This window comes from Hyla sarda, chromosome 10 (assembly GCF_029499605.1).
Source record: "Hyla sarda isolate aHylSar1 chromosome 10, aHylSar1.hap1, whole genome shotgun sequence".
NCBI classification, from domain to species: domain Eukaryota; kingdom Metazoa; phylum Chordata; class Amphibia; order Anura; family Hylidae; genus Hyla; species Hyla sarda.
In genome coordinates this window covers 31,122,466-31,149,418 of record NC_079198.1, presented here as the reverse complement: position 1 = coordinate 31,149,418, position 26,953 = coordinate 31,122,466, and the positions used below count along the sequence as shown (strand labels likewise).

The window sequence follows — 26,953 nt, the reverse complement described above, 5'->3', positions numbered from 1 at the left end:
CCCTCACTTATTGGACTTTGTCCATGACTGTGCTTCAGCTATGATAAAGCCATCATTGTATATGCCAGGATTTCTTTAAAAAGGAAATAACATTTGCGTATGAAACATTTGCTTATGAAACATTTTCTTATGAAAATGTTGTCCATCTTGGCAAAACATTGACCTTTCTAAGGTTAATATTTTGCCAAGATGTACAACATATAAAAAGTTTTTGAATCTGAAACATAAAAAGTTTTTGAATCTGACAGTGCCCATTTAAAGGGGTACTCCAGTGGAGAACTTTTTTTTTTTAAATGAACTGGTGCGAGAAAGTTAAACAGATTTGCTAATTATTTCTATTAAAAATCTTTACCCTTCCAGTATTTCTTAGCAGCTGTATGCTGCAGAGAAATTATTTTCTTTTTGAATTTATTTTTTGGTCTTGCCCATAGTGCTCTCTGCTGACACCTGATGCCTGTATCAGGAACTGCCCAGAGCAGGAGAAAATCTCCATAGCAATTATATGCTGCTCTGGACAGTTCCTGACATGGACAGAGGTGTCAGCAGAGAGCACTGTTGACAAGACAACAAAGAAATTCAAAAAGAAAAGAATTTCCTCTGTAGTATACAGCTGCTAATAAGTACTGAAAGGATTAAGATTTTTAAATAGAAGTAATTTACAAATCTGTTTAACTTTCTGGCACCAGTTCATTAAAAAAAAAAAAAGTTTTCCACCAGAGTACCCCTTAGGTTAGTCAAATAAAGTTAAATCACCCCACAAATGACTTAAAGGGGTTATCCAGGAAAAAAAACTTTATATATCTATATATCTCAACTGGCTCCAGAAAGTTAAACAGATTTGTAAATTACTTCTATTAAAAAATCTTAATCCTTTCAGTACTTATGAGCTTCTGAAGTTAAGGTTGTTCTTTTCTGATGACACGTGTCTTGGGAACCGCCCAGTTTAGAAGCAAATCCCCATAGCAAACCTCTTCTAAACTGGGCGGTTCCCGAGACACGTGTCATCAGAGAGAAATTAGACAGAAAAGAACAACCTTAACTTCAGAAACTCATAAGTACTGAAAGGATTAAGATTTTTTAATAGAAGTAATTTACAAATCTGTTTAACTTTCTGGAGCCAGTTGATATATAAATATATATATTTTTTTCCTGGATAACCCCTTTAATGCAATCACTTTGTATCTACCTGTTGCTATTAGATATGTCCTACTCTGTCATACTATAGTAGAACATGTGCAGTCTGGTCATTCAGGGCGATCATGCTTGCTTGGTTGCTATAGCCTTTTGGGAGTGATGAGAGAGGCTATAATCTTTCTATAAATCCATAAACCACTCACACCATTCTCTAAACAATACCCAGCCATGCATGCATGCTGCGAATGTGGGGGACTCAGCACTCACATCCCAATGTAACTGGAATGTAACTTCTAATGTGTTTACAAATTCTATTTAGTGTTTCACCAACATCACTCTACAATACTGGATCTTAGCAACTATGTGTTAACCATGTGTTATCATTGGATATATTACAGTGCCCAGAGCCACAGCTACTAGGGTAGGGTCACACTATTTTGCTGCATATTTTCTGCAGTTGATTTTGATACCAATTGACTTTAATGTGTAAGAAAATACGCAGCAGCAAATATTCCTGCAAAATATGTAGAAAAATAGTGTGACCCTACTCTTAAAGGGGTACTCTGGTGAAAACCTTTTTTCTTTTAAATCAACTGGCTCCGGAAAGTTAAACAGATTTTTACATTACTTCTATGAAAAAATCTTAATCCTTCCTGTACTTACTAACTACTGAATACTACAGAGGAAATTCATTTCTTTTTGGAATGCTCTCTGATGACATAAAGAGCACAGTGCTCTCTGCTGATGTTATTATAATAATAAGTCTTTATTTATTTATTGTTGTCCTTAGTGGGATTTGTACCCAAGGCAGCAGTGCTAACCACTAAGCCACCATGCTGATTTTAGCATATGTCTGCTATGCACGGTTGCTAAAATGGACAGAGATGTCAGCAGAGAGCACTGTGCTTGTGATGCCATCAGTGTTCCAAAAAGAAAGGAATTTCCTCTGTAGTATTCAGCAGCTAATAAGTACTGGAAGGATTAAGATTTTTTTAATAGAAGTAATTTACAAATATGTTTAACTTTCTGGCACCAGTTGATTTAAAAGAAAAAACGTTTTCACCGGAGTACCCCTTTAAGGTGCATAACATTTTCTTGGAAATATTAGCAGTACCTGTGAATACTGTTCCCCTTTCCATGGCTGCAGGCTGTAAGTAAACATTCAGAAACCTTCTCTGTCACTAACATATATGTCTGGGATTTATTAAATAAAGACATGGGAGAAAGAAGGAGCATTGACTGACTCTGCTGCAGCTAATGTGTTAGACTGCTGTGAGTAGCCGAGACCACCAGGGGGTGACATCAGATAAGCTAGAGCTCAAGCACTTCTCCAAATCCACATCAGAAAGAACGCAGCACAGTTATAAAGAGAAAAGTGAATTATATATATTTATCTATCTTGGTTTTGATCTCTTTCTCTCTTTTTTTCAAATTTTTTCAATAGAGGATTATGGGGACAGTCTATTTACATGTTCTGCTGTTCAGAGCTCATGTGCAGGGAAAGGGGAGCTTGCCCATCACCTATCATTGGTGGAGGATCCTGTGTTATCTGACTTCAACTTTATAATAGAATTGTTACATTTCATTGTAATCCTGCCTGTGATCATGATAAGAGGACTGCAAAAAATGATGGGGGGTATTTATCAAAGGATTTATGTGTTTTTTTTATGTAACTTTGGCGCAATGCTTTGGCGCAGTGTCTTTTTGCGCCAAAGTTTGGCGCATTTTCTCCACTGTCATTTTTACAACTTTATCAAAATCACACGGTCCTGTGTGTGATTTTAACTTTAGTCAGTAATTCCTCATTTGCGCCAAGCGATCTTTGGCGCAATTTTGCACCTTTCGTTTTTTTGGCGCAAATCACCGCCAAGAAATTTTGCACATGGAAAACACACTTAGCAATGTCAGAAAATGTAAAGGCGTCAAAATACATAAAAACATTTTTTTGTGAAAGCAGCGACGCCTCCGAGACTGCTCAATACTATCCTGCGACATAGTTGAGCCAGCATTGGACATGGCCGCACAGGTTCAGGAAAGGTAAGCACTAAAGCAGTGGTCTCCAACCTGCGGACCTCCAGATGTTGCGAAACTACAACTCCCAGCATGCCCGGACAGCCAACGGCTGTCCGGGCATGCTGGGAATTGTAGTTTTGCAACGTCTGGAGGTCCGCAGGTTGAAGACCACTGCACTAAAGTAACAAAAAAAAAAAAAAAACTACTCAAGTTGAAAATAAAATCCATTTCACATGGTGGCTATAAACCCCACAAAAGAAAATAACTCATATCGCTTGCTGATATACTGCAGGAGGGACTCCGAAATGGCTACTCTAAAGGGTAAAATACACTGTCCTCTGTGGTGGTAAGTTCTGTGTAAAAGGCGCTGTGAACAGCTGATTTCAACATTTGCGCCAAAATTACTAACAACTTGCACCAAATGATAAATTTGGTGCATGTCCACGAAAACCAAAGTGAAAAAAAAAGGCTAAAAAGAAACTGTCAACAGGCAAAATTGATAAATACCCCCCTATCTGTGCAGAACGGGAAGTGTCAACACATGATAAGGCTTAATATATATATATATATATATATATATATATATATATATATATATATATATATATATAATTTGCCGTTTATTGTAACTCAAATTCTGAAGTTTGGAAATGAATGCTGCTAATGATACAGTATGTATGAATATGTACACTGCTGTTCAAAACAAGATGTACAGAAAATTATTCAGTAATACCCTCTGGGGGGCAGTAATGGGGTCCTGTAGCAGCCCAGATGTAACATAATCACCAGGGCTTGTGAACACTGTTTTCCCATGCTCAGTTATTTTAATGCAATTGTTGAAGCCAAACCAATGAATAGATCATAAATGGAGAACAAGAGACTGCAAATTTTCCTGTTATCAAATTGATTACTTTGGCATCAAAAACGACATAAAAAATGGGGAAAACACCTGTCAGACCACGATAAACCATTCAAATGATCGAATAGATGACTGTGCTTTTACCTGTTTTCTGGATGACTGCAGTGTTCTTGGAAACACACGGGTTCTCGCTTAGGCCACATATGTTCTCACTGAACACTCTGAAATAGTATACATTACCCATGACAAGGTCTGAAATGGTACATTGGGTTTTTCGGTTATGTTCAAATACAGTAAACCATTCCTGTAAGAAAAAAAAAAAAAATGCTGGTAATTTGTCAGGAAAGAAAAAGGCTACCAGAAGAAAAGATTAGAACAGAATTATAAACAAGGTCATGTATCTGCATAAATTCAACCAAGACCATGTGCACACATTTCAGATTAGGAAATCAGATTATTAAAGTACTATACATTTGAAATAAAGCATATTTCCATAGTGAGGCCTGCCCCCCAAATTTTTTTTTACAGGCATGTGATCACAATTACAAGGGGTCTGATTGTGGCAGTGGGACTTTGAGTGTGTTAAATAGTTGTCTTCCTGTGATCAGCTAGGCACGGCGGCAGTAACTCTATGATAAATAGGTATTCCAGCTTTATACGTCACACCGTCTCCCGTAGACATGAATGGAGGGGTGTGGGGTGACGTCACGAGGGAGCATGGCCGTGACATCATGTCCCCGTCTCGGAGGCAGCACCTGGCACAGAATGCAGGTGGCCGCACCGAGATCGTGGGGGTCCCCAACGGCGGGACCCCTGCGATCATACATCTTATCCCCAATCCTTTGGATAGGGGATAAAATGTATACAGCCGTAATTCCCCTTTAAAGATATATACTGTATATATATATATATATATATATATATATATATATATATATTTTTTTTTTTTTTTTTGGTAATGATTTTATTTTTTATTTTGCCATTTTACTATATGGAATCTAATCATTTTCATTCTAACTAATAAGCCTTTTAATAAGGTGACACATCCTGTTATGTACAGATCACTTTCCAATATATCCAAATGCTGTTAAAACAGCTCTAGTAACATGGTCCCCTCATAATAATGTACTTAAAAAAAAAAAAGTTAATCATTTAAAATATAAAAAAAAAATGTTGAAGTAACATGAGAAAATATTCTTTCACTGAAAGAGTAATAGATGGTTGGAACAAACCCCCAGCAGATGTGGCTAGTAAATACACACTAAGTGAATGGAAACCTTCCTAAGAAAATCATAGTGGCCCAGATTTATCAAACTATGAGAAAGGAAAACTAGAGAGATTTTTCCACAACAACCAATCACAGCTCAGCTTTCACTTTACGAGAGCTTGTAATGATAGGAAAGCTGAGCTATGATTGGTTGTTATGAAAAAATCTCTCCAATTTTTCTCTCACAGACTTTGATAAATCCGACCCGGTGTTTTTAGGTCTTTCATTGACATTCAATAGAAACATGAGGTGTAATACATGAGAAAAGGAAAACCCTTTTGTTCTCTCAAATAATATGAAAATAAATATAAACAGTATAAACCAACAATAGAGCATTCATATTTACCATTGTCTTCTTGTCCGCTTTCTGTATTGTATAGCCTGTGATTTCTGAATTCCCATTGTCTTTTGGAGGTAACCACTCCAATAAGGCATTGAATCCCCAAACCTCTTTGACGGTTACTGCTTGGGGAGGACCGGGTTTTTCTAGGAACAGAATCAAACATTTTAACCATGTAATATCTTGATCTCTTCAAAAATAATTTCTTAAAAATTCAGATTCCCCCTTTTAATTCCCCCTGTCAATTATAATGACAATGAGCATTTGTAGGAACACTCATTCCTGCCTGGGTAAAAGTGGCAACGATCGAATGATAAAATGTTAATTTGTCAGCTGATCACATATGTTCGGCCAATAAAACATTTGTTATTGGCCGCATATCACCTTGTTTAATGAGGTGATGTGTGACCAATGATGATCAAATAAAGGACTCTACAATCGTTCATGTGACCTGGCTGCATAATTGATCGAGCCTGGGGAAGGCACGCGAAAAGAGCGCCAATCACCAAGATTGGTCTTTGCTATGTGCAACCTGTTGGCCTATCTACAAGGGGCCTTACAGTACATCAGTGTCAGTTGCACTTAAAGCGGTTCTCCGGTGCTTACACATCTTATCCCCTATCCACTTGATCGCGGGTGTCCCACAGCTGGGGATGCCCGCGATCATGCACACGGCACCCCTTTAGTAATCAGACCCCGGAGCGTGTTCGCTCCGGGTCTGATTATGGTCAACTGCAGGGCCGGCGGTGTGTGAAGTCCCGCCCCCGCCCCTGTGTGACGTCACACTCCGCCCCTCAATGCAAGCCTATGGGAGGGGGCGTGATAGCTATCACTCCCCTTCCCGTAGGCTTGCATTAAGGGGCGGAGCGTGACATCACACGGGGGCGGGGGCGTGATGTCACGCGCAGCCGACCCTGCGGTCGACCTTAATCAGACCCGGAGCGAACACGCTCTGGGGACTGATTATTAACAGGGTGCCGCGTGCATGATCGCGGGCGTCCCCAGCTGCGGGACTCCCGCGACCAGGCATCTTATCCCCTATCCTTTGAATAGGGGATAAGATGTGTAAGCACCGGAGTACCCGTTTAATCTTGACAGACTATATATATACACGGACAGCACACAGCGATCCTAACAATTGTTAGAACGTCAAGAGTAAAGAGGTTTATTATGCAAAAAGTGGCACAATTCTGTTGCAATTTAAGCCAAATGGGGTGGAATACATGGTGTGGGACAAGTTAAAGGGGTACTCCACCCCTGGATAAGATGTCCGATCACGGGGGTCCCGCTGCTGGATCTCCCTGCTGCATCCGGCATTCTAGAGCATCGGGAGCTCATGATGTCATGGCCACACCCCATTCATGACATCATGGCTATGCCCCCTCCCATAGACTTGTATTGAGGGGGGTGTGACTGTGGCGCCACGAGCCTCTGCCCCGCATCAGACATCTTATCCCCTATCCTTTGGATAGGGCAAATGATGTCTAGGGGCAAAGAACCCCTTTTAAGCATATGTTTCAGACACCACAACAGTAATGAAAAGTGTAAAGAAAAGGGGGTGACTTAGTTGAAGTTGATGCCTGATTGAATGTCCCAAATTTAATGGAGATATCCAGTGCTGAAAAACTTATCCCCTATCCTAAAGATAGGGGATAAGTTTCAGATTGTGGGGGGGGGTTCAACCGCTGGGGCCCCCTACAATCTCCTGTACGGGGCCCCACCAAAGCCAGGAAGGGGGCGTGTTGACCACCACACGAGTCAATACACAAGTCAATACAACTCTATGGCAGAGCCGGAGTGCTGCCATCGGCAATCTCCGGCTCTGCCATAGCGATGTATTGAGGGGGCGTCTCAGCAGCGTCTTTGTGCGGTGGTCGACACCCGCTATCTGGCCAGCGAGCCGGGTCCCGTACAGGAGATTGCGGGGGGGCCCAGCGGTCGGGATAGGATAGGGGATAAGTTTTTCAGCACTGGACTACACCTTTAAGGAGTTGTTTTCTTTATGACACCTCATTTAATTTGCAGATGACTTTGTGGGGGAAGACTAAGGCCAGCCAGCAACTCTGCAGTGAAGATTCAGGTAGTACTGTCTATTGGTCATTAATATGCATGACTGTCATATAACAGATGGAGCTGTTCCTCATTCAGGCTCATAAGAAAGGGATAATGGCATTATTTTTCCATAACAATAGGGCAATATAGGCCAAATGACATCTATTGCATATGTTCTATAAATATATACATGCATCATTTTACTCAGGAACTATATCTGTATTAGTGGAAAAATTAGCAAAAAAATTAATTACTGTAACATCAACATGGACACCATACGGATATAAAACCCCTTGACAGGTGATGAAATGATAACCCGGTGTACGAGACTGTCAATATCTTACTAGGCAGATGATGAAACCAGCGGGCAGTGCAATAACATATCTCAGGGAGCTTTGCCCAGTTCCCAGAAGACCAGAAGCGCCTTCCTGACCAATTCAGGACTGGTATATTCACACGTTCGGCTCTGAATTAGGAGGGATTAAAATAAACCTTCTCTCACATTCTGTAGCTTGTATTGGATCTGCAGGCAGCACTGGATATTGTCCAGCAGGATGGGATAAATATAGGTGATATAAAGGAACCTGATCTGTATAGATATTCCCCTCACATGAACTTGAAATTTAGGTGGGTCTGGGACTGTCAGACTGTATAATTAATATTGGTAGGGTTAATAGGGTTCTCCAAGAGTGTGACAAACATGCAAAGTGTTACATACAAAGATTGATGCACATTTCAATAATATATGTCATCTGTACAGGCCAGTGCTGTGTTGTCCCCATAGTTTGCATTGCTAAGCAGCTCAAGGTGGTTGAGGCTGCAGAGGGACTGACAGCTCTGATCTTAGGTCATGTTTTGTCACACTTTGTTATATGGAGATCCCTGCACTTGCAGTACATGTCAGCAAACCTGTCAGTACAGTAAGTGTCAGCAAACCTCATTTTCACAGACATGCACTGTACATGAAAGCAGGTCCAAGCTGTGGACCTCCAATTGTTACAAGACTAGAACCCCCAGCATGCCCGGACAGACGTGATTTTACAGTACGAAAAATGTGTGACAAAACAAAAAACAAGATTTTATTGCTCCATACAACGCATTTCAAAGCCAGTCCGACTTCTTCCTCAGGTTCCTCAGCTAGAAACTGGGCTGGCTTTGAAACGCGTTATACGGAGCAATAAAACCTTGTTTTTACATCCTTTTATCTGAATAAGGTTCTGGATATTTTATTTACGAGGCAGCGCCTGGTTATCCCCAAGAGGACATGTTGGAGTGCGTGGAATTAAACATGACATATGAATATTCACAATTTGTCTTTAATCTGCAGAACCTACCCACAATTCGAATGTTGATGTCTGCTTTATCCTCCATGTTTTCTATCTGTACACTTAGACCATATTTTCCAGAGTGTCCCCTTTCGGCTGATCTTATAAAAATAATGGTGTCGACATCAGTAGTTCTGACATTAACTTGCTTGGTATCCAGAGGTTTTCCCTCTTTGTTCCATGTCACCTTTGGTCTTGGTTTTCCCTATTGTTTTTTCAGGACAAGAAAAATTTAGATAATCGAATGTTACAAATGTCTGCTTAAAATTTAGTTTTTCACCTTTCTATGGCTTCTCATTCTCTTGTTTTTTTTGCCCACATTGCATTCAGTTCACTGAAGAGGAGGGGGTATTTCCTTGATTGCCCTCACATCTTATGTGGAAACTTCCTCCCTCACTCCTCACACAGAGCCCTGCTTGTCCCGCCCTGACACATAATGTATTTTGTCTCATCAAAGAAACAGTAGGTAATAGCTGCAGGGAAAAGACAGTGTTCTGAACAGTGGAGGGACCCCTAGCTATAAAAAAAATATAGAGCATTTTCTTACCCAAAAATATACACATTTTTGAACCAAAATATATTACAAATACACATAGAGTGTTAGTATCTACATTATATAAAAAGTATTTGAAAATAACAGAGCCCATTTAACTATCTATACAAATATAAAATTTACAATAAGCCTAAGCTTGAGATGCATTAGATAAAATACATCCAGAAATGTTGTATCTAAATTGCGAATTGTGGATTCATTTTCTCTCCAAATTGTGCTAAGAGGGAAGGTTCCTTTTTCCAGTGATATAACTACAAAATGTTCTCTCTGACTTCCCCTCTTAACAGCAAAAATCCCACATCTCTCTTCTCCCCAATCCCCTCTCACAGCATGAGTCTCATAAAGACACTGAAGATGGGATTCTGCTGCAGCTGCATCCCCTCCTCCCACGTTCTCTCTGTCTAGAACTAAAAGTTTCCTGCATTCACATGTCCTACTGATTTATTTACAAACTTTTATTTTTGTATGTAACTAGAGAAACAATTTACCTGAAAGGGGATGACCAGATTGACTTGCTCTCCAACTCTTCTAATATAGGTTTGCCTGAGGTGTCTAGGCAAACGAATCTTTGGTTGTTCTGTAAAATAAAAATAATGAAGTAAGATTAAAATACATACAAACATGGGTGCATCATTCATACAAAGGGGTCTATGATCATTTCTTGTCACTTACGCACAATCTCCCGGATAGTGACAGGTTGAGCAAGGGATGTTGGTTCACTTTGTCCTGCAATATTTACAGCAATAACTCGGAATTCAATTTTCTCTCCCGTAGGAAGATCCCTTACTGTGTATCCACATCTTTCTACCAGTTCAGTGTTAGCCGGGGTCCATTCTGTATCTGTAAATTAAATAAATAAAGAGTTTATAATATGATAATTACATAATCACTCTTAGACTAGATGTCCATGATGACCTTTACTTGGGGGCTGGTCATTGCCATATCACATGTCACCACAACCTCATTTTTTTTTCTTTTCTATGGGGGACCTTTCCCTTGGTTAATATTGTGGTTGCATGTAATGGTAACTCAGTTCTATGACCTGTCATTTATCTAAATGTATCATGGAGTACTAGTTAATTCAAAGAGTCATAGTACCATAGTAATTTTGGTCGTCAATGTATCAATTAAACTAAACATTAACAATCACTCAAAAATTAGTTATCCACAAAGCTAACTTGCAATAAACAGTAAGATATATTGATTATTGTTATAAATTATTTTATTTTTTTTCAGAATAAGTGGTTGCACTTGGGTGGCAAATTATGTTCCAGAAGTACCAGAACATTCTCTGGAGGGCCCGAGCTTTGACACTATGATTAGGGATGAGCGAATTGAATCTGACAATTTCGAATTCATTACGAATTTCAGGAAAAATTTACTTTGCAACTAATCCAAATATCGCCGCAATTCGATCGCACAAATTTCTTCATTAGGCTCCATTTATTGCAGTCCAGGCTCCAGGGCATCTAAGATGGCAGCTCCACATGTCAGGACATGGGGAAAGGAACACTGGGAAGGCGGGAACACGGTAGGAGGGATGACCCTGAATCACATGCAGCATGCAGCCTATCAGCAGCCAGCCAACCCTGTGATGTCACAGCCCTATATAATCGGCAGCCATCTTGCAGCCAGCCATTACAGCGTTCTATTGCAGAGAAAGATAGAGAGGAACAGAGAGCAGTCTGTGTTTCACAGAAAAACATTTTTACAGCAGCGATTCAACTCAAGCCCAGATCAGCCTAAAAGCACTGATAGGGAAGAGAGAGAGAGATTGAGAGAGAAAGTGCAATTTTAGGTGTAGTACACAGTGACTGTGTGCTGCAGCACTGGTGTGTACAACAACTGAAAAGCTAATAGTAGCCACCCAGTTAGGGTGAGCAGAGCACTAAAAGCCATAATCACCTGCTATTAGTGCCTAATACAGGTTGCATAGCAGAGCGTATTGTCCTCTATTAAGTGTAACATGTGCGTACATAGGTGATGTTCCATTTTGTTCCTGTTTAATTCTTAAGGGCCTAGTTACTGTGAAAGGCTGGTGTTGTAGACAAATACTGTTTTAAGTGTAGTGGAGCGTATTGTACTTCCCTCATAAGTGCATACCATGTACGTACATATACGTGGTGTACCATTTTGTCCCTTTTATAGTCCTAAGGGCCTAGTTACTGTTACGCCGAGCGCTCCGGGTCCCCGCTCCTCCCCGGAGCGCTCGCTTCACTCTCCCCGCGGCAGCGCTCCGGTCACGTCCTCTGACCCGGGGCGCTGCGATTCCGCTGCCAGCCGGGATGCGATTCGCGATGCGGGTAGCGCCCGCTCGCGATGCGCACCCCGGCTCCCCTACCTGACTCGCTCTCCGTCTGTTCTGTCCCGGCGCGCGCGGCCCCGCTCCCTAGGGCGCGCGCGCGCCGGGTCTCTGCGATTTAAAGGGCCACTGCGCCGCTGATTGGCGCAGTGGTTCCAATTAGTGTTTACACCTGTGCACTTCCCTATATCACCTCACTTCCCCTTCACTCCCTCGCCGGATCTTGTTGCCTTAGTGCCAGTGAAAGCGTTCCTTGTGTGTTCCTTGCCTGTGTTTCCAGACCTTCTGCCGTTGCCCCTGACTACGATCCTTGCTGCCTGCCCCGACCTTCTGCTACGTCCGACCTTGCTTTTGCCTACTCCCTTGTACCGCGCCTATCTTCAGCAGCCAGAGAGGTGAGCCGTTGCTAGTGGATACGACCTGGTCACTACCGCCGCAGCAAGACCATCCCGCTTTGCGGCGGGCTCTGGTGAAAACCAGTAGTGGCTTAGAACCGGTCCACTAGCACGGTCCACGCCAATCCCTCTCTGGCACAGAGGATCCACTACCTGCCAGCCGGCATCGTGACAGTAGATCCGGCCATGGATCCCGCTGAAGTTCCTCTGCCAGTTGTCGCTGACCTCACCACGGTGGTCGCCCAGCAGTCACAACAGATAGCGCAACAAGGCCAACAGCTGTCTCAACTGACCGTTATGCTACAACAGTTACTACCACAGCTTCAGCAGTCATCTCCTCCGCCAGCTCCTGCACCTCCTCCGCAGCGAGTGGCCGCTCCTGGGTTACGCTTATCCTTGCCGGATAAATTTGATGGGGACTCTAAGTTTTGCCGTGGCTTTCTTTCCCAATGTTCCCTGCATCTGGAGATGATGTCGGACCTGTTTCCCACTGAAAGGTCTAAGGTGGCTTTCGTAGTCAGCCTTCTGTCCGGAAAAGCCCTGTCATGGGCCACACCGCTCTGGGACCGCAATGACCCCGTCACTGCCTCTGTACACTCCTTCTTCTCGGAAATCCGAAGTGTCTTTGAGGAACCTGCCCGAGCCTCTTCTGCTGAGACTGCCCTGTTGAACCTGGTCCAGGGTAATTCTTCCGTTGGCGAGTATGCCGTACAATTCCGTACTCTTGCTTCAGAATTGTCCTGGAATAATGAGGCCCTCTGCGCGACCTTCAAAAAAGGCCTATCCAGCAACATTAAAGATGTTCTGGCCGCACGAGAAATTCCTGCTAATCTACATGAACTTATTAACCTAGCCACTCGCATTGACATGCGTTTTTCCGAAAGGCGTCAGGAACTCCGCCAAGATATGGACTCTGTTCGCACGAGGCGTTTCTTCTCCTCGGCTCCTCTCTCCTCTGGTCCCCTGCAATCTGTTCCTGTGCCTCCCGCCGTGGAGGCTATGCAGGTCGACCGGTCTCGCCTGACACCTCAAGAGAGGACACGACGCCGTATGGAGAACCTCTGCCTGTACTGTGCTAGTACCGAACACTTCCTGAGAGATTGTCCTATCCGTCCTCCCCGCCTGGAAAGACGTACGCTGACTCCGCACAAGGGTGAGACAGTCCTTGATGTCTACTCAGCTTCTCCACGTCTTACTGTGCCTGTGCGGATGTCTGCCTCTGCCTTCTCCTTCTCTACAGTGGCCTTCTTGGACTCTGGATCTGCAGGAAATTTTATTTTGGCCTCTCTCGTCAACAGGTTCAACATCCCGGTGACCAGTCTCGCCAGACCCCTCTACATCAATTGTGTAAATAATGAAAGATTGGACTGTACCATACGTTTCCGCACGGAGCCCCTTCTTATGAGCATCGGATCTCATCATGAGAGGATTGAACTTTTGGTCCTCCCCAATTGCACCTCGGAAATTCTCCTTGGACTTCCCTGGCTTCAACTTCATTCCCCTACCCTGGATTGGTCCACTGGGGAGATCAAGAGTTGGGGGTCCTCTTGTTCCAAGAACTGTCTAAAACCGGTTCCCAGTAACCCTTGCCGTAACTCTGTGGTTCCTCCAGTAACCGGTCTCCCTAAGGCCTATATGGACTTCGCGGATGTTTTCTGCAAAAAACAAGCTGAGACTCTACCTCCTCACAGGCCTTATGATTGCCCTATCGACCTCCTCCCGGGCACTACTCCACCCCGGGGCAGAATTTATCCTCTCTCTGCCCCAGAGACTCTTGCCATGTCCGAATACGTCCAGGAGAATCTAAAAAAGGGCTTTATCCGTAAATCCTCCTCTCCTGCCGGAGCCGGATTTTTCTTTGTGTCCAAAAAGGATGGCTCCCTACGTCCTTGCATTGACTACCGCGGTCTTAATAAAATCACGGTTAAGAACCGCTACCCCTTACCCCTCATCTCTGAACTCTTTGATCGCCTCCAAGGTGCCCACATCTTCACTAAATTGGACTTAAGAGGCGCCTATAACCTCATCCGCATCAGAGAGGGGGACGAGTGGAAAACGGCATTTAACACCAGAGATGGACACTTTGAGTATCTGGTCATGCCCTTTGGACTGTGCAACGCCCCTGCCGTCTTCCAAGACTTTGTCAATGAAATTTTTCGTGATCTGTTATACTCCTGTGTTGTTGTATATCTGGACGATATCCTAATTTTTTCTGCCAATCTAGAAGAACACCGCCAGCATGTCCGTATGGTTCTTCAGAGACTTCGTGACAACCAACTCTATGCCAAAATTGAGAAATGTCTGTTTGAATGCCAATCTCTTCCTTTTCTAGGATATTTGGTCTCTGGCCAGGGACTACAGATGGATCCAGACAAACTCTCTGCCGTCTTAGATTGGCCACGCCCCTCCGGACTCCGTGCTATCCAACGCTTTTTGGGGTTCGCCAATTATTACAGGCAATTTATTCCACATTTTTCTACCATTGTGGCTCCTATCGTGGCTTTAACCAAAAAAAATGCTGATCCCAAGTCCTGGCCTCCTCAAGCAGAAGACGCCTTTAAACGACTCAAGTCTGCCTTTTCTTCGGCTCCCGTCCTCTCCAGACCTGACCCTTCCAAACCCTTCCTATTGGAGGTTGATGCCTCCTCAGTGGGAGCTGGAGCTGTTCTTCTACAAAAAAATTCTTCCGGGCATGCTGTCACTTGTGGTTTTTTCTCTAGGACCTTCTCTCCAGCGGAGAGGAACTACTCCATCGGGGATCGAGAGCTTCTAGCCATTAAATTAGCACTTGAGGAATGGAGGCATCTGCTGGAGGGATCAAGTTCTCCTGTTATTATCTACACCGACCACAAGAACCTCTCCTACCTCCAGTCTGCCCAACGGCTGAATCCTCGCCAGGCCCGGTGGTCTCTGTTCTTTGCCCGATTTAATTTTGAGATTCACTTTCGTCCTGCCGATAAGAACATTAGGGCCGATGCTCTCTCTCGTTCCTCGGATGCCTCAGAAGTTGAACTCTCTCCGCAACACATCATTCCACCTGACTGCCTGATCTCCACTTCTCCTGCCTCCATCAGGCAGACTCCTCCAGGAAAGACCTTTGTTTCTCCTCGCCAACGCCTCGGAATCCTCAAATGGGGTCACTCCTCCCATCTCGCAGGTCATGCGGGTATCAAGAAATCTGTGCAACTCATCTCCCGCTTCTATTGGTGGCCGACTCTGGAGACGGATGTTGTGGACTTTGTGCGAGCCTGCACTATCTGTGCCCGGGATAAGACTCCTCGCCAGAAGCCCGCTGGTTTTCTTCATCCTCTGCCTGTCCCCGAACAGCCTTGGTCTCTGATTGGTATGGATTTTATTACTGATTTACCCCCTTCCCGTGGCAACACTGTTATTTGGGTGGTCGTTGATCGATTCTCCAAAATGGCACATTTCATCCCTCTTCCTGGTCTTCCTTCTGCGCCTCAGTTGGCTAAACAATTTTTTGTACACATTTTTCGTCTTCACGGATTGCCTACGCAGATTGTCTCGGATAGAGGCGTCCAATTCGTGTCTAAATTCTGGAGGGCTCTCTGTAAACAACTCAAGATTAAATTAAATTTTTCTTCTGCATATCATCCCCAGTCCAATGGACAAGTAGAAAGGATTAACCAGATCTTGGGTGATTATTTGCGACATTTTGTTTCCTCCCGCCAGGATGACTGGGCAGATCTCCTCCCATGGGCCGAATTCTCGTATAACTTCAGGGTCTCTGAGTCTTCCTCCAAATCCCCATTTTTCGTGGTGTACGGCCGTCACCCTCTTCCCCCCCTCCCTACTCCCTTGCCCTCTGGTCTGCCCGCTGTGGATGAAATTTCTCGTGACCTTTCCATCATATGGAGAGAGACCCAAAATTCTCTCTTACAGGCTTCATCACGCATGAAGAAGTTCGCAGATAAGAAAAGAAGAGCTCCCCCCGTTTTTTCCCCTGGAGACAAGGTATGGCTCTCCGCTAAATATGTCCGCTTCCGTGTCCCTAGCTACAAGTTGGGACCACGCTATCTTGGTCCTTTCAAAATTTTGTGTCAAATTAATCCTGTCTCTTATAAACTTCTTCTTCCTCCCTCTCTTCGTATCCCTAATGCCTTTCACGTCTCTCTTCTCAAACCACTCATCCTCAACCGTTTTTCTCCCAAGTCTGTTCCTCCCACTCCTGTTTCCGGCTCCTCGGACATCTTCTCGGTCAAAGAAATTCTAGCTGCCAAAAAGGTCAGAGGGAAAATTTTTTTTTTAGTGGACTGGGAGGGTTGTGGTCCTGAAGAGAGATCCTGGGAACCTGAGGACAACATCCTAGACAAAAGTCTGCTCCTCAGGTTCTCAGGCTCTAAGAAGAGGGGGAGACCCAAGGGGGGGGTACTGTTACGCCGAGCGCTCCGGGTCCCCGCTCCTCCCCGGAGCGCTCGCTTCACTCTCCCCGCGGCAGCGCTCCGGTCACGTCCTCTGACCCGGGGCGCTGCGATTCCGCTGCCAGCCGGGATGCGATTCGCGATGCGGGTAGCGCCCGCTCGCGATGCGCACCCCGGCTCCCCTACCTGACTCGCTCTCCGTCTGTTCTGTCCCGGCGCGCGCGGCCCCGCTCCCTAGGGCGCGCGCGCGCCGGGTCTCTGCGATTTAAAGGGCCACTGCGCCGCTGATTGGCGCAGTGGTTCCAATTAGTGTTTACACCTGTGCACTTCCCTATATCACCTCACTTCCCCTTCACTCCCTCGCCGGATCTTGTTGCCTTAGTGCCAGTGAAAGCGTTCCTTGTGTGTTCCTTGCCTGTGTTTCCAGACCTTCTGCCGTTGCCCCTGACTACGATCCTTGCTGCCTGCCCCGACCTTCTGCTACGTCCGACCTTGCTTTTGCCTACTCCCTTGTACCGCGCCTATCTTCAGCAGCCAGAGAGGTGAGCCGTTGCTAGTGGATACGACCTGGTCACTACCGCCGCAGCAAGACCATCCCGCTTTGCGGCGGGCTCTGGTGAAAACCAGTAGTGGCTTAGAACCGGTCCACTAGCACGGTCCACGCCAATCCCTCTCTGGCACAGAGGATCCACTACCTGCCAGCCGGCATCGTGACAGTTACTGTGAAAGGCCAGCCAAAAGTACACACCTGCTGGTGTTGTAGACAAATACTGAGGGAGGTGGTGTTGCGAGCGTTCAAGCTCCTGAAGCAGACACTGTTTAAGGAACCTGAGGAGGACATCAGTGATGTGCAGACACAACTCGATGATGATGAAGCCGATTGCACTTGGGAGCCGGGGGCAGAAGGGGCTTCATCATCATCAGGAGAAAAGGGTTGCAGGTTGCCCGTGAGGCAGCAGCTGAGACAGCAAGGTGGTAGCATGGTTGGCAGTCAGCTTGGTGGCAGAAGCGAAAAGTCTGGAGCAAAACCTACCCGGGTTTGGGCTTCGTGGCAGACTACCTTCCCGGGATGTAGTGGAACAGGGGTTCCTGGAGTCAGGGCAGTAGCAGTCAATCAGTGCGGACTGTTGGTGGGAAAATCAGCTACTTGGCGGTGTGGCAGTTTTTCATCAAGCATCCAGAGGAGGTTAACATGGCCACATGCAAGATGTGTCGGAAGAAGGTGAAGCGTGGCCAGGGTCCCAATGTTGGCACCACGACCCTGCGTCAACATATGCAGCAACACCATAAAGCGGCTTGGGAGAACCATTGCTCCGATGTGGTGGTCCAGCCTGCTGCATCACTCAGTGGCACGCCGCTCCCTGATTCAGCCAGCCAAGGCTCCACCACCTTAGCCGAAGGGAGCTGTGTGTCATACCCATCTTCTGTCCCTCAAGATGCTCCTCCTACTTTAAGTCAGTCATTCTGCCAACAATCCATCGGTGAAGCCATGTCCAAGGGACAACAGTATGCACCCACTAATCCAATGGCGCAGAAGCTGAATGTGCTCCTGTCCAAGTTGCTGGTGCTGCAGTCCCTCCCTTTTCAAGTGGTGGACTCTGCCCCTTTCAGAGAATTGATGGCTTGTGCCGAGCCGAGGTGGAGAGTCACAAGAAGTCATATCTTTACGAAAAAGGCAGTACCAGCCCTGCACAATTTTGTGGAACAGAAGAAAGGCCAGTCCTTGAGCCTGTCGGAGGGTACCAAAGTGCACGGCAGCATCAATGTATGGAGCTGTAACTGCGGTCAGGGAAAATATATGTCCTATACGGCCCACTGGGTAAATGTGGTTCCTGCACAGCCACAACAGCAACTTGGACAGGTCACACCGCTTCCTCCTCCACGCTCTCAGGACATTGGTCCTGTGACAGTGTTCGACTCTGCCACCTCGTCCTCCACCAGCCTCCACTGCACAGACAAGTCTCAGTGTACCTCCAGCATACCATGTGTTCAGGGCACAGCGGTGTCACGCTGCTCTTCACATGGTTTGCCTTGGCAAATGGAGTCAAACAGGGGAGGAACTGGCTTACTCCACTAAAATTGGAAATGGGAACCATGGTGACTGACAACGGGAAGAACATCTTGTTTGCGCTGCGAAAAGAAAGCCTGAGCCATGCGCCCTGCATGGCACACGTTTTCAATCTGGTTGTCAATCTGTTCCTGAAGTGTTCCCCCCCATCTGCAAGACATCCTAACAATGGGAAGGAAACTTTGCATGTATTTCAGCCACTCGTACACCGCAAAGCACACCCTCCTTGAGCTGCAGTGTCAGAACTGTTTCCCCCAACATAGTCTTATTTGCGATTTTTCCACGCGTTGAAATTACACCTTCCATATGTTGGACCGCCTATATGAACAGAGAAAAGCCATCACTGATTTCTTGATGATCCAAATGGATAGGGGAACTCCCCTGTGTAACTTCAATGTCAACCAGTGGCAGCTCATTCATGACACCTGCCGTTTGCTCAGGCCCTTTGAGGAAGCCACATTATTAGTCAGTCGCCAGGATTACGGGATGAACAACATCATTCCACTGCTTCATTTACTACACGTGTTGAAAACGATGGCTGGTCAGGGCACTGGAGACGTGGCACCTCCATCTCACGGCCACATGAGCCCTGTGGGGGCTGAACTGGAGGGGGAGGGGCACAGTGGAGCACAGTTTAGGTTTTGCAAAATGGGCGGTTTTCTAGTCATCTGACAGGAGAGGAGAAGCAGCCAGAGGAGCTAGAGGATTATGAGAAAGGCAAGACAGAGGACCCAGACACACCATGGCAGTATGCAGTGGGGATAGAGGCAGGGAGTCCTTCTGAGTCACTTGCACAAATGGCACGATGCATGGTCACTTGCTTTCATAGTGACCGCTGAATTGTCACCATTCGGCAGCGGGATAACTTCTGCCTCTCCACCTTATTGGACCCTCGCTACTGGCGCAAAATGGGGGCCTTTTTTACACCCACTGAAAGGGAGGACAAACTGACCTACTAGAGAGACATCCTATGTAGTCAGTTGGCCAATGCCATCCTCTCGCAGGTTTGACTCGGGAGTCCCTCTGTGCTCACCTTCCACTGCCATGGATGCTGGGGAGGGGTGGGGTTGCAGGAGCAGTACCAGCTCCATCAGCAGCAGCCTGAGTCTACAGTTGCTGATGAGTAGCTTTCTTCACCCACATAGTGAAGCAACTCATCAGCAGCAGGTAGACCTGGAGTAGGACCTGAACCAGCAGGTGGTGGCACACCTTGACATGACCCTGCCAACACACTTTGAAGATCCTCTGGACTTCTGGGCAGCCAAACTTGATTTTTGGCCGCAACTAGCAGTTTTCCCTGGAAAAGCTGTCCTGCCCGGCCAGTGGTGTGCCATCAGAGCGGGTGTTTAGTGCGATGGGTGCCATAGTAAACTAGAGAAGAACTCGTCTGTCCACCAAAAATGTGGAGATACTGACCCCTGTAAGGCTCTATTCTTGCATTATTAATTCTTTTCTTGGCAAGTGTTACTTTCCCGAAAAAGTGCAGCCCCAAACAGGAACCTCTCCCTATTTCCACCTACAAACACTGCCATTTCCCAGGGTTTTTAAGTATAAATAGGGAGAGGTTCCTGTGTGGGGCCACCCTTTTCAGGGCAAGTAACACTTGCCAATAAGGCAATTAATAGTCCGAGAGTAGGGCCTTACTGGGGAAGTTTTTACCCCCAATGTTTAAAATGGACCATGTGTTGTTCCCTTCGACCTTTTGTAGGTGGAATATTTTGGGTCCATATATTTTATCCTAAGAATATTATTCAAAGTTAAGTTTTACGTAATGCGTGTCCTCAATACTTACTTGTGCACACTAACACTTTTACAAAAGAGACCGTTTTCTTCTGCCTACCTGCCTCAGCTACTATTATGATCCTGCCACCCGCCTGATGCCACACATTTAATGCCATCCACTGCCCGACTTTCAGGACTGTCTCATACTGCCACCATATGTTCTCCTCATGCTGATGCCAGCTCCAGGCTGTCTTATACTGTCACCATATCTTTTCCTCATGCTGATGGCAGCTTCAGGCTGTCTCATACTGTCACCATATGTTTTCCTCATGCTGATGCCAGTTCCAGGCTGTCTTATACTGCCACCATATGTTCTCCTCATGATGATGCCAGCTCCAGGCTGTCTTATACTGCCACCATATGCTCTCCTCATGCTGATGCCAGCTCCAAGACTCTCTCATTCTGCCACCATATGTTCTCCTCATGCTGATGCCAGCTCCAGGCTGTCTCAAACTGCCAGCATATGTTCTCCTCATGCTGATGCCACCTTCAGGCTGTCTCATTCAGCCACCATATGTTCTCCTCATGCTGATGCCAGCTCCAGGCTGTGTCATTCAGCCACTATATGGTCTCCTCTTGCTGCTGCCAACTCCAGGCTTTGCCATTCAGCCACTATATGGTCTACTAATGCTTCCGCCACCTACAGGCTGTTTCATTCTGCCACTATATGGTCTCCTCATGCTTCCGCCACCTCCAGGCTGTGTCATTCAGCCACTATATGGTCTCCTCTTGCTGCCCCCAACTCCAGGCTGTGTCATTCAGCCACTATATGGTCTCCTCCTACTTTCACAAGCTCCAGTCTGTGTCATTCAGTCACTATATGGTCTATTCATGCTTCCGCCATCTCCAGGCTGTGTCATTCAGCCACTATATGGTCTCCTCTTGCTGCTGCCACCTCCAGTCTGTTTCACTGGTCTCCTCATGCTGCTTGCACAATAAATAAAACTTTTTAGGTTCATCTATTTGAAATCTTCAATTAAAATGTTAAAAATATCTTTAATCTTTTGAATTGTGAGGCCCTATGGTCTTGTCAGGCTGTAGCCAACCTCCAGGCTGGGTCATTCAGCCACTATATGGTCTCCTCATGCCACAGCCACCTCCACGCTGTGTCATTCAGACACTATATGGTCTTCTGATGCTGCTGACACCACCACGCTGTGTCATTCAGCTACAATATGGTCTCCTCTTGCTGACGCCTACTCTAGGCTGTGCCATTCAGGCACTATATGGTCTCCTCTTGCTGCCACCAACTCCAAGCTGTGTCATTCAGCCACTATATGGTCTCCTCATGCTTCAGGCACCTCCAGGCTGTGTCTTTAAGCCACTATATGGTCTACTTATGTTTACGGCACCTCCAGGTTGTGTCATTCAGGCACTATATGGTCTCCACATTCTGATGCCACCTCCAGGCTCTGTCATTGTGCCGCTCTGCAACAGTGATTTTAATAGCGATGCCTCTAATCTGCACGTCATACTGAATAAGAGTATTATAACAGTATTCACTAACACAACAGACTCCCTATGCGTGTTACGCCAATGCAAATGTTCTACACCCCTATTGAGCTCTCTGTAGCCCAGAAATAGCAGTTTTTAATAGAGATTTGCCACGAATAAATTCGGACCAAAACAAATTTTTTCGGAAAATTTGGCAAATGGGCTGAATCGAATTTTCAAAAATTCTCTCATCTCTAACTATGACAGTAAAACTTTAGGGATGACTTTGAAGACAACCTCTTGTCACTATTACCTATGGGTTTATATAAATAACATTTCAATTAAATTTCCATTTTAAAGTGGATGTGTACCTGCTCTATAGAGCTGAAGGTTTTGCACATGGAATCATTTCTCTTTGTAGGACCACAGAACCTCAGCTAACTAAAGCAAAAATTATATGTTTTGTTGTAGTTTTCTTTTTTTATAAATACTTACTGCATCTCATATTAGGAAATCATCAGAGACTCACCTCCTTCTTTGCGGTACTCAATCAAATACCCATCAATTCCTCCAGCTCCAATACGATCTGGTGGTCTCCACTTAAGGGTGCAGGTTGTGTCTGTGACGTCATCAACCGTCAAATGTAGAGGTTCACTCGTTGGAGCTTAGAAAATGAATATTATTAGTCTAAGAAACTCTGAATGACATATAAAGTCCTATTTACTAATATAAAATGTTTATTGATCTCATTGTTTTGGTCAAAATAATTTTATAGCAGTGGAAATTAAAAATGAAATCCACAATGTTTTGGCAAGACCCAATGAAACACAGGATATTTCTAACCCCACATGCATGTTTTTTTTTTTTTTTTTTTTTTTTTTTTTACTCATTTACCATCTTGAAGACATAACCAGATTTACATAACCAGGCAATATTTTTTTTCCAAAGAAGACAAGTTTTGAATAGCTATTTTCTAATAGCTATTGTAAAGTGAATATTTTGCAGTTCTCTAAAAAAAAAGACATGACATGATACACTGTTAGATCAGTATCACACAACCAAGATATGGCCGCATTGAGGTTCTTCCTGTACATTGGTATGCTTTTACATTAAGAATAAAATAAAAAACATGTTAATTGTCCCATCCACTGAGTCACTTACCAATTGGCATAAATGGTTTGGATGTGTTGGCTTGCTGGGATATACCAATGTCATTTACAGCAAACACTCTAATTTCATACATGATGCCTTCAATCATCTTTACTGACTGATATGAGGTCTCTGGGTACACTTCAAAGTTCATCTTCATCCATCTCTGACTACCTTTCTTCTTTCTTTCAATGAGGTATCCTAAAATATGGCAAAAGTCATATTAATACATTAGTAGTGCTTAAGTGAGACTGTAGTTGAAAAGATAAAATTCCGTTCAAAGAAAATATTATTCAGTACATTTTTCAGTACATTTTGCTCACCTGTTACCTCCTTTCCACCATTATATTTTGGAGGTTCCCAAACAACACTAGCCCAGTCCTCACCAACACTGGTGATGCGAACATTCTCGGGAGGATCAGGCACATCTTAAAAATGAAAATAATAAACATTTAAAATCAGGTAATAAAAGACTTTAATTCAATACAGTATTTCTGGAACACTTAGAGATGATAAAACATAAAGTTCAGTTTACCCACTACTTTGACGATCAGGGTGGCCTTGTCTTCACCAACAGGGTTGGTCACCACAATGTCATATTGGCCTTCATCAGACCTCTCAGCTCCTTCAATTACTAGGCTGCTTAGCTCTGTCCTAAGCTCAATATGCACGCGTCCTTCTGTATCTTTAAACTCCTGTTAGTAAATAAGTCAGATAAGTAAATTGCAGTCTTATAGTTGGACTATGGCATTCAGATACATAATGGTCAAATGCAAACACAATATTTGGCTAATAAAGTAAGCATGTTAATGTGTTTGTTGGAAAATCCTAAAAATACATGATTGCAATGCTCTTATGTGTATATTGCACTTCTGATCAGACATTCATGCTTTTTAGCATCTTATTTATGACCATTGCTATTAACTTGCCTGTCCTTTTCTGAACCAGGATACAGTTGGTGCAGGTTCTCCAGTGATCGGAACATCAAAACGCAGTTTGTTTCCAGCCACAACAATAATGGTGTTGATATGTTCCCCACCGGAGCAGTCCAAGTGGATTTTAGGTGGTTCTAGAGAAACATAAATCAGATTGCAGGTAACTTTTCATAGTCCATACACTGAAGACTCTATATATTGAGATATTTATTTTGCCGTCACTTACCTTGACGTGGAACATACTCCACTTTGATTTCTGAAAAGAAAACATAATATAATTATTATCATGTCACTATTAAGGTGTTTCATAAATCCTAGCCAGGACCCAAGGTTAATGCCGGGCATCACCAATGAGGCGGGTACCCGGCGCTAACCCTTTAGACGCCACAATAAAAGTTGATTGCGGTGTCTAAAATGAAAGTGAAAAGATCCCGGCAGCTAAGCGGAGCTGATCAGGACCATCGCAATGAAATCCCAATGTGCCGATCAGCTGAGAGGATGGCGGAAGGGCCCTTAGCTGCCTCCTCCCCGTCCGATTGATCTTCTGCAACTCCCAACCAGCCATGCAGGGTGGAGCAGCAGAGCACCGAGAACACTGATGAATACTATGCTATGGCATGGTATAGCTCCCACTCTAGGTAAAAAAAAATGGAGGCTCTTAGCGCACATTTTGATCAAAAAGTGCGCTAAGACCCTCCATTTTTTGACGTAGAGTGCTGTTGCAACTTTCTTTTTTGTACATTTTGTATTTGCCACAGCAGCGGGCACCTGTGTATTAGGTTGCTGTGCTGGCTATTTTTCCTTTTGTTTTTACATGTTATAGCTCCCTATAGGACGCTAAAAAAAAGTTAACCCCTTAAGGACTCAGTGTTTTTTCCGTTTTTGCATTTTCATTTTTTCCTCATTACCTTCTAAAAATCATAACGCTTTAAATTTTGCACCTAAAAATCCATATGATGACTTATTTTTTGTGCCATCTTTTCTACTTTGCAGTGACATTAGTCTTTTTACCAAAAAATCCACAGCAAAACGGAAAAAAAATCATTGTGCGACAAAATTGAGGAAACAATTAAATTTTGTAACTTTTGGGGGCTTCCGTTTCTATGCAGTGCATTTTTTGGTCACAATTACACCTTATCTTTATTCTGTAGGTCCATACGGTTAAAATGATACCCTACTTATATAGGTTTGATTTTGTCGCACTTCTGAAAAAAATCATAACTACATGCAGGAAAATGTATACGTTTAAAATTGTCATCTTCTGACCCCTGTAACTTTTAAATTTTTTCGCATACGGGCCGGTATGAGGACTCATTTTTTGAGCCGTGTTCTGAAATTTTTATCGGTACCATTTTTGTGTTGATCGGACTTTTTGATCGCTTTTCATTCATTTTTTTATGATATAAAAAGTGAACAAAAATACGCTATTTTGGACTTAATGATATCATTTTATAGTTTGGACATTTACGCACGCGGCGATACCACATATGTTAATTTTTATTTTTATTTACACAGTTTTTTTATGGGAAAAGGGGGGTGATTCAAACTTTTATTAGGGAAGGGGTTAAATGACCTTTGTTAACTTTTTTTTTTCACTTTTTTTTTGCAGTGCTATAGCTCCCTTAGGGACCTATAACACTGCACACACTGATCTCCTATGCTGATCCCTGCAAAGCCATAGCTTTGCACGGATCAGTCAGATAGGGGCTTAATTGCTCAAGCCTGTAGTTCAGCCTTGGAGCAATCAATCGACAATCGGATGCCGCCGAGAGAAGTTAGGGGACCTCCGTCTGCGTCCCAGCTGATCGGAACATCATGATTTTATCGCGATGTCCCGATCAGCCCGACTGAGCTGCCGTGAAGCGTTTACTTTTGTTTTCAGACACGGCGGTCAACTTTGATCGCCGCATCTGAAGGGTTAACAGCGTGCGGCACAACGATCTGTGCCGCACGCTGTTAGCCCAGGGTCCCGCCTATCGTTAGCAGCCGGGACCGACCCGGTGTGATGCAGGGTCACGGCATGACCCCGTTTTTCACACCGGGGCCGGGCTCAGGGCGTACAGGTATGCCCTGAGTCCTTAAAAGGTTAAAGGTGTAAAAAAAAAAAAAAGGAATAAATATGAATAAGCCCCTCCCCAAAAACTGTTTGAATCCCCCTTCATTTCCAGTTTTTTAAATAAAATAATGAAATAAAAATTAAACATAAACATATGTGGTATCCCCACATGCGTAAATGTCCCAACTATTAAAATATAAGGTTAGTTTAACCGCACGGTCAATGGCGTACATGTAAAAAAAACAATACCAAAGCCCAAAATTGGGCATTTTTGGTCACTTCAAATATCATAAAAAAATGAATACAAAGCGATTAAAAAGTCCCATCAAAACAAAAATGGAACCACTAAAAACTGCAGATCATGGCGCAAGAAATGAGCCCTCATATAGCCCAATATGGAAAAAAATTAAAGGTGTAGTCCAGTGGTGAAAAACTTATCCCCTATCCTAAGCATAGGGGATAAGTTTGAAATCGCGGGGGGGGGTCCAGCCGCTGGGGCCCCCTGCGATCTCTCTGTACGGGGGCCAGGCTCTCCGGCCAGATAGCGGGTGTCAACCACCGCACGAAGCGGCGGCCGACATGCCCCCTCAATACATCTCTATGGCAGAGCCGGAGATTGCCGAAGGCAGCACTTCGGCTCTGCCATAGAGTTGTATTGAGGGGGCGTGTTGGCCGCCGTTTCGTGCGGAGGTCGACACGCCCCCTTCCCGCGGGCTGCCGGGGCTCCGTACAGGAGATCGCAGGGGGCCCCAGCGGTCGGACCCCCGCGATCTCAAACTTATCCCCTATCCTTAGGATAGGGGATAAGTTGTTCACCACTGGGTTCACCACTGGACTACTCCTTTAAAGAGTTATAGGGGTCAGAAGATGACAATTTTAAACATACTAATTTTGGTGCATGTACTTA

At 44.6% G+C, this 26,953-nt stretch overlaps 1 protein-coding gene across 1 annotated transcript in view; it reads right to left on the bottom strand.

The window, feature by feature from the left end:
* Positions 1–26,953, bottom strand: part of MYBPC2 (myosin binding protein C2) — a 93,859-nt gene that overhangs the window by 12,546 nt on the left and 54,360 nt on the right. Inside the window, exons 16-26 of the mRNA XM_056541695.1 lie at positions 24,217–24,246; positions 23,985–24,124; positions 23,591–23,750; positions 23,379–23,483; positions 23,068–23,256; positions 22,436–22,570; positions 10,216–10,383; positions 10,032–10,120; positions 9,000–9,195; positions 5,620–5,759; positions 4,151–4,310 (exon numbers count right to left, since the gene is read on the bottom strand). Coding sequence (XP_056397670.1) covers positions 4,151–4,310; positions 5,620–5,759; positions 9,000–9,195; positions 10,032–10,120; positions 10,216–10,383; positions 22,436–22,570; positions 23,068–23,256; positions 23,379–23,483; positions 23,591–23,750; positions 23,985–24,124; positions 24,217–24,246 — 1,512 coding nt within the window. The remainder of the gene's footprint in view (positions 1–4,150; positions 4,311–5,619; positions 5,760–8,999; positions 9,196–10,031; positions 10,121–10,215; positions 10,384–22,435; positions 22,571–23,067; positions 23,257–23,378; positions 23,484–23,590; positions 23,751–23,984; positions 24,125–24,216; positions 24,247–26,953) is intronic.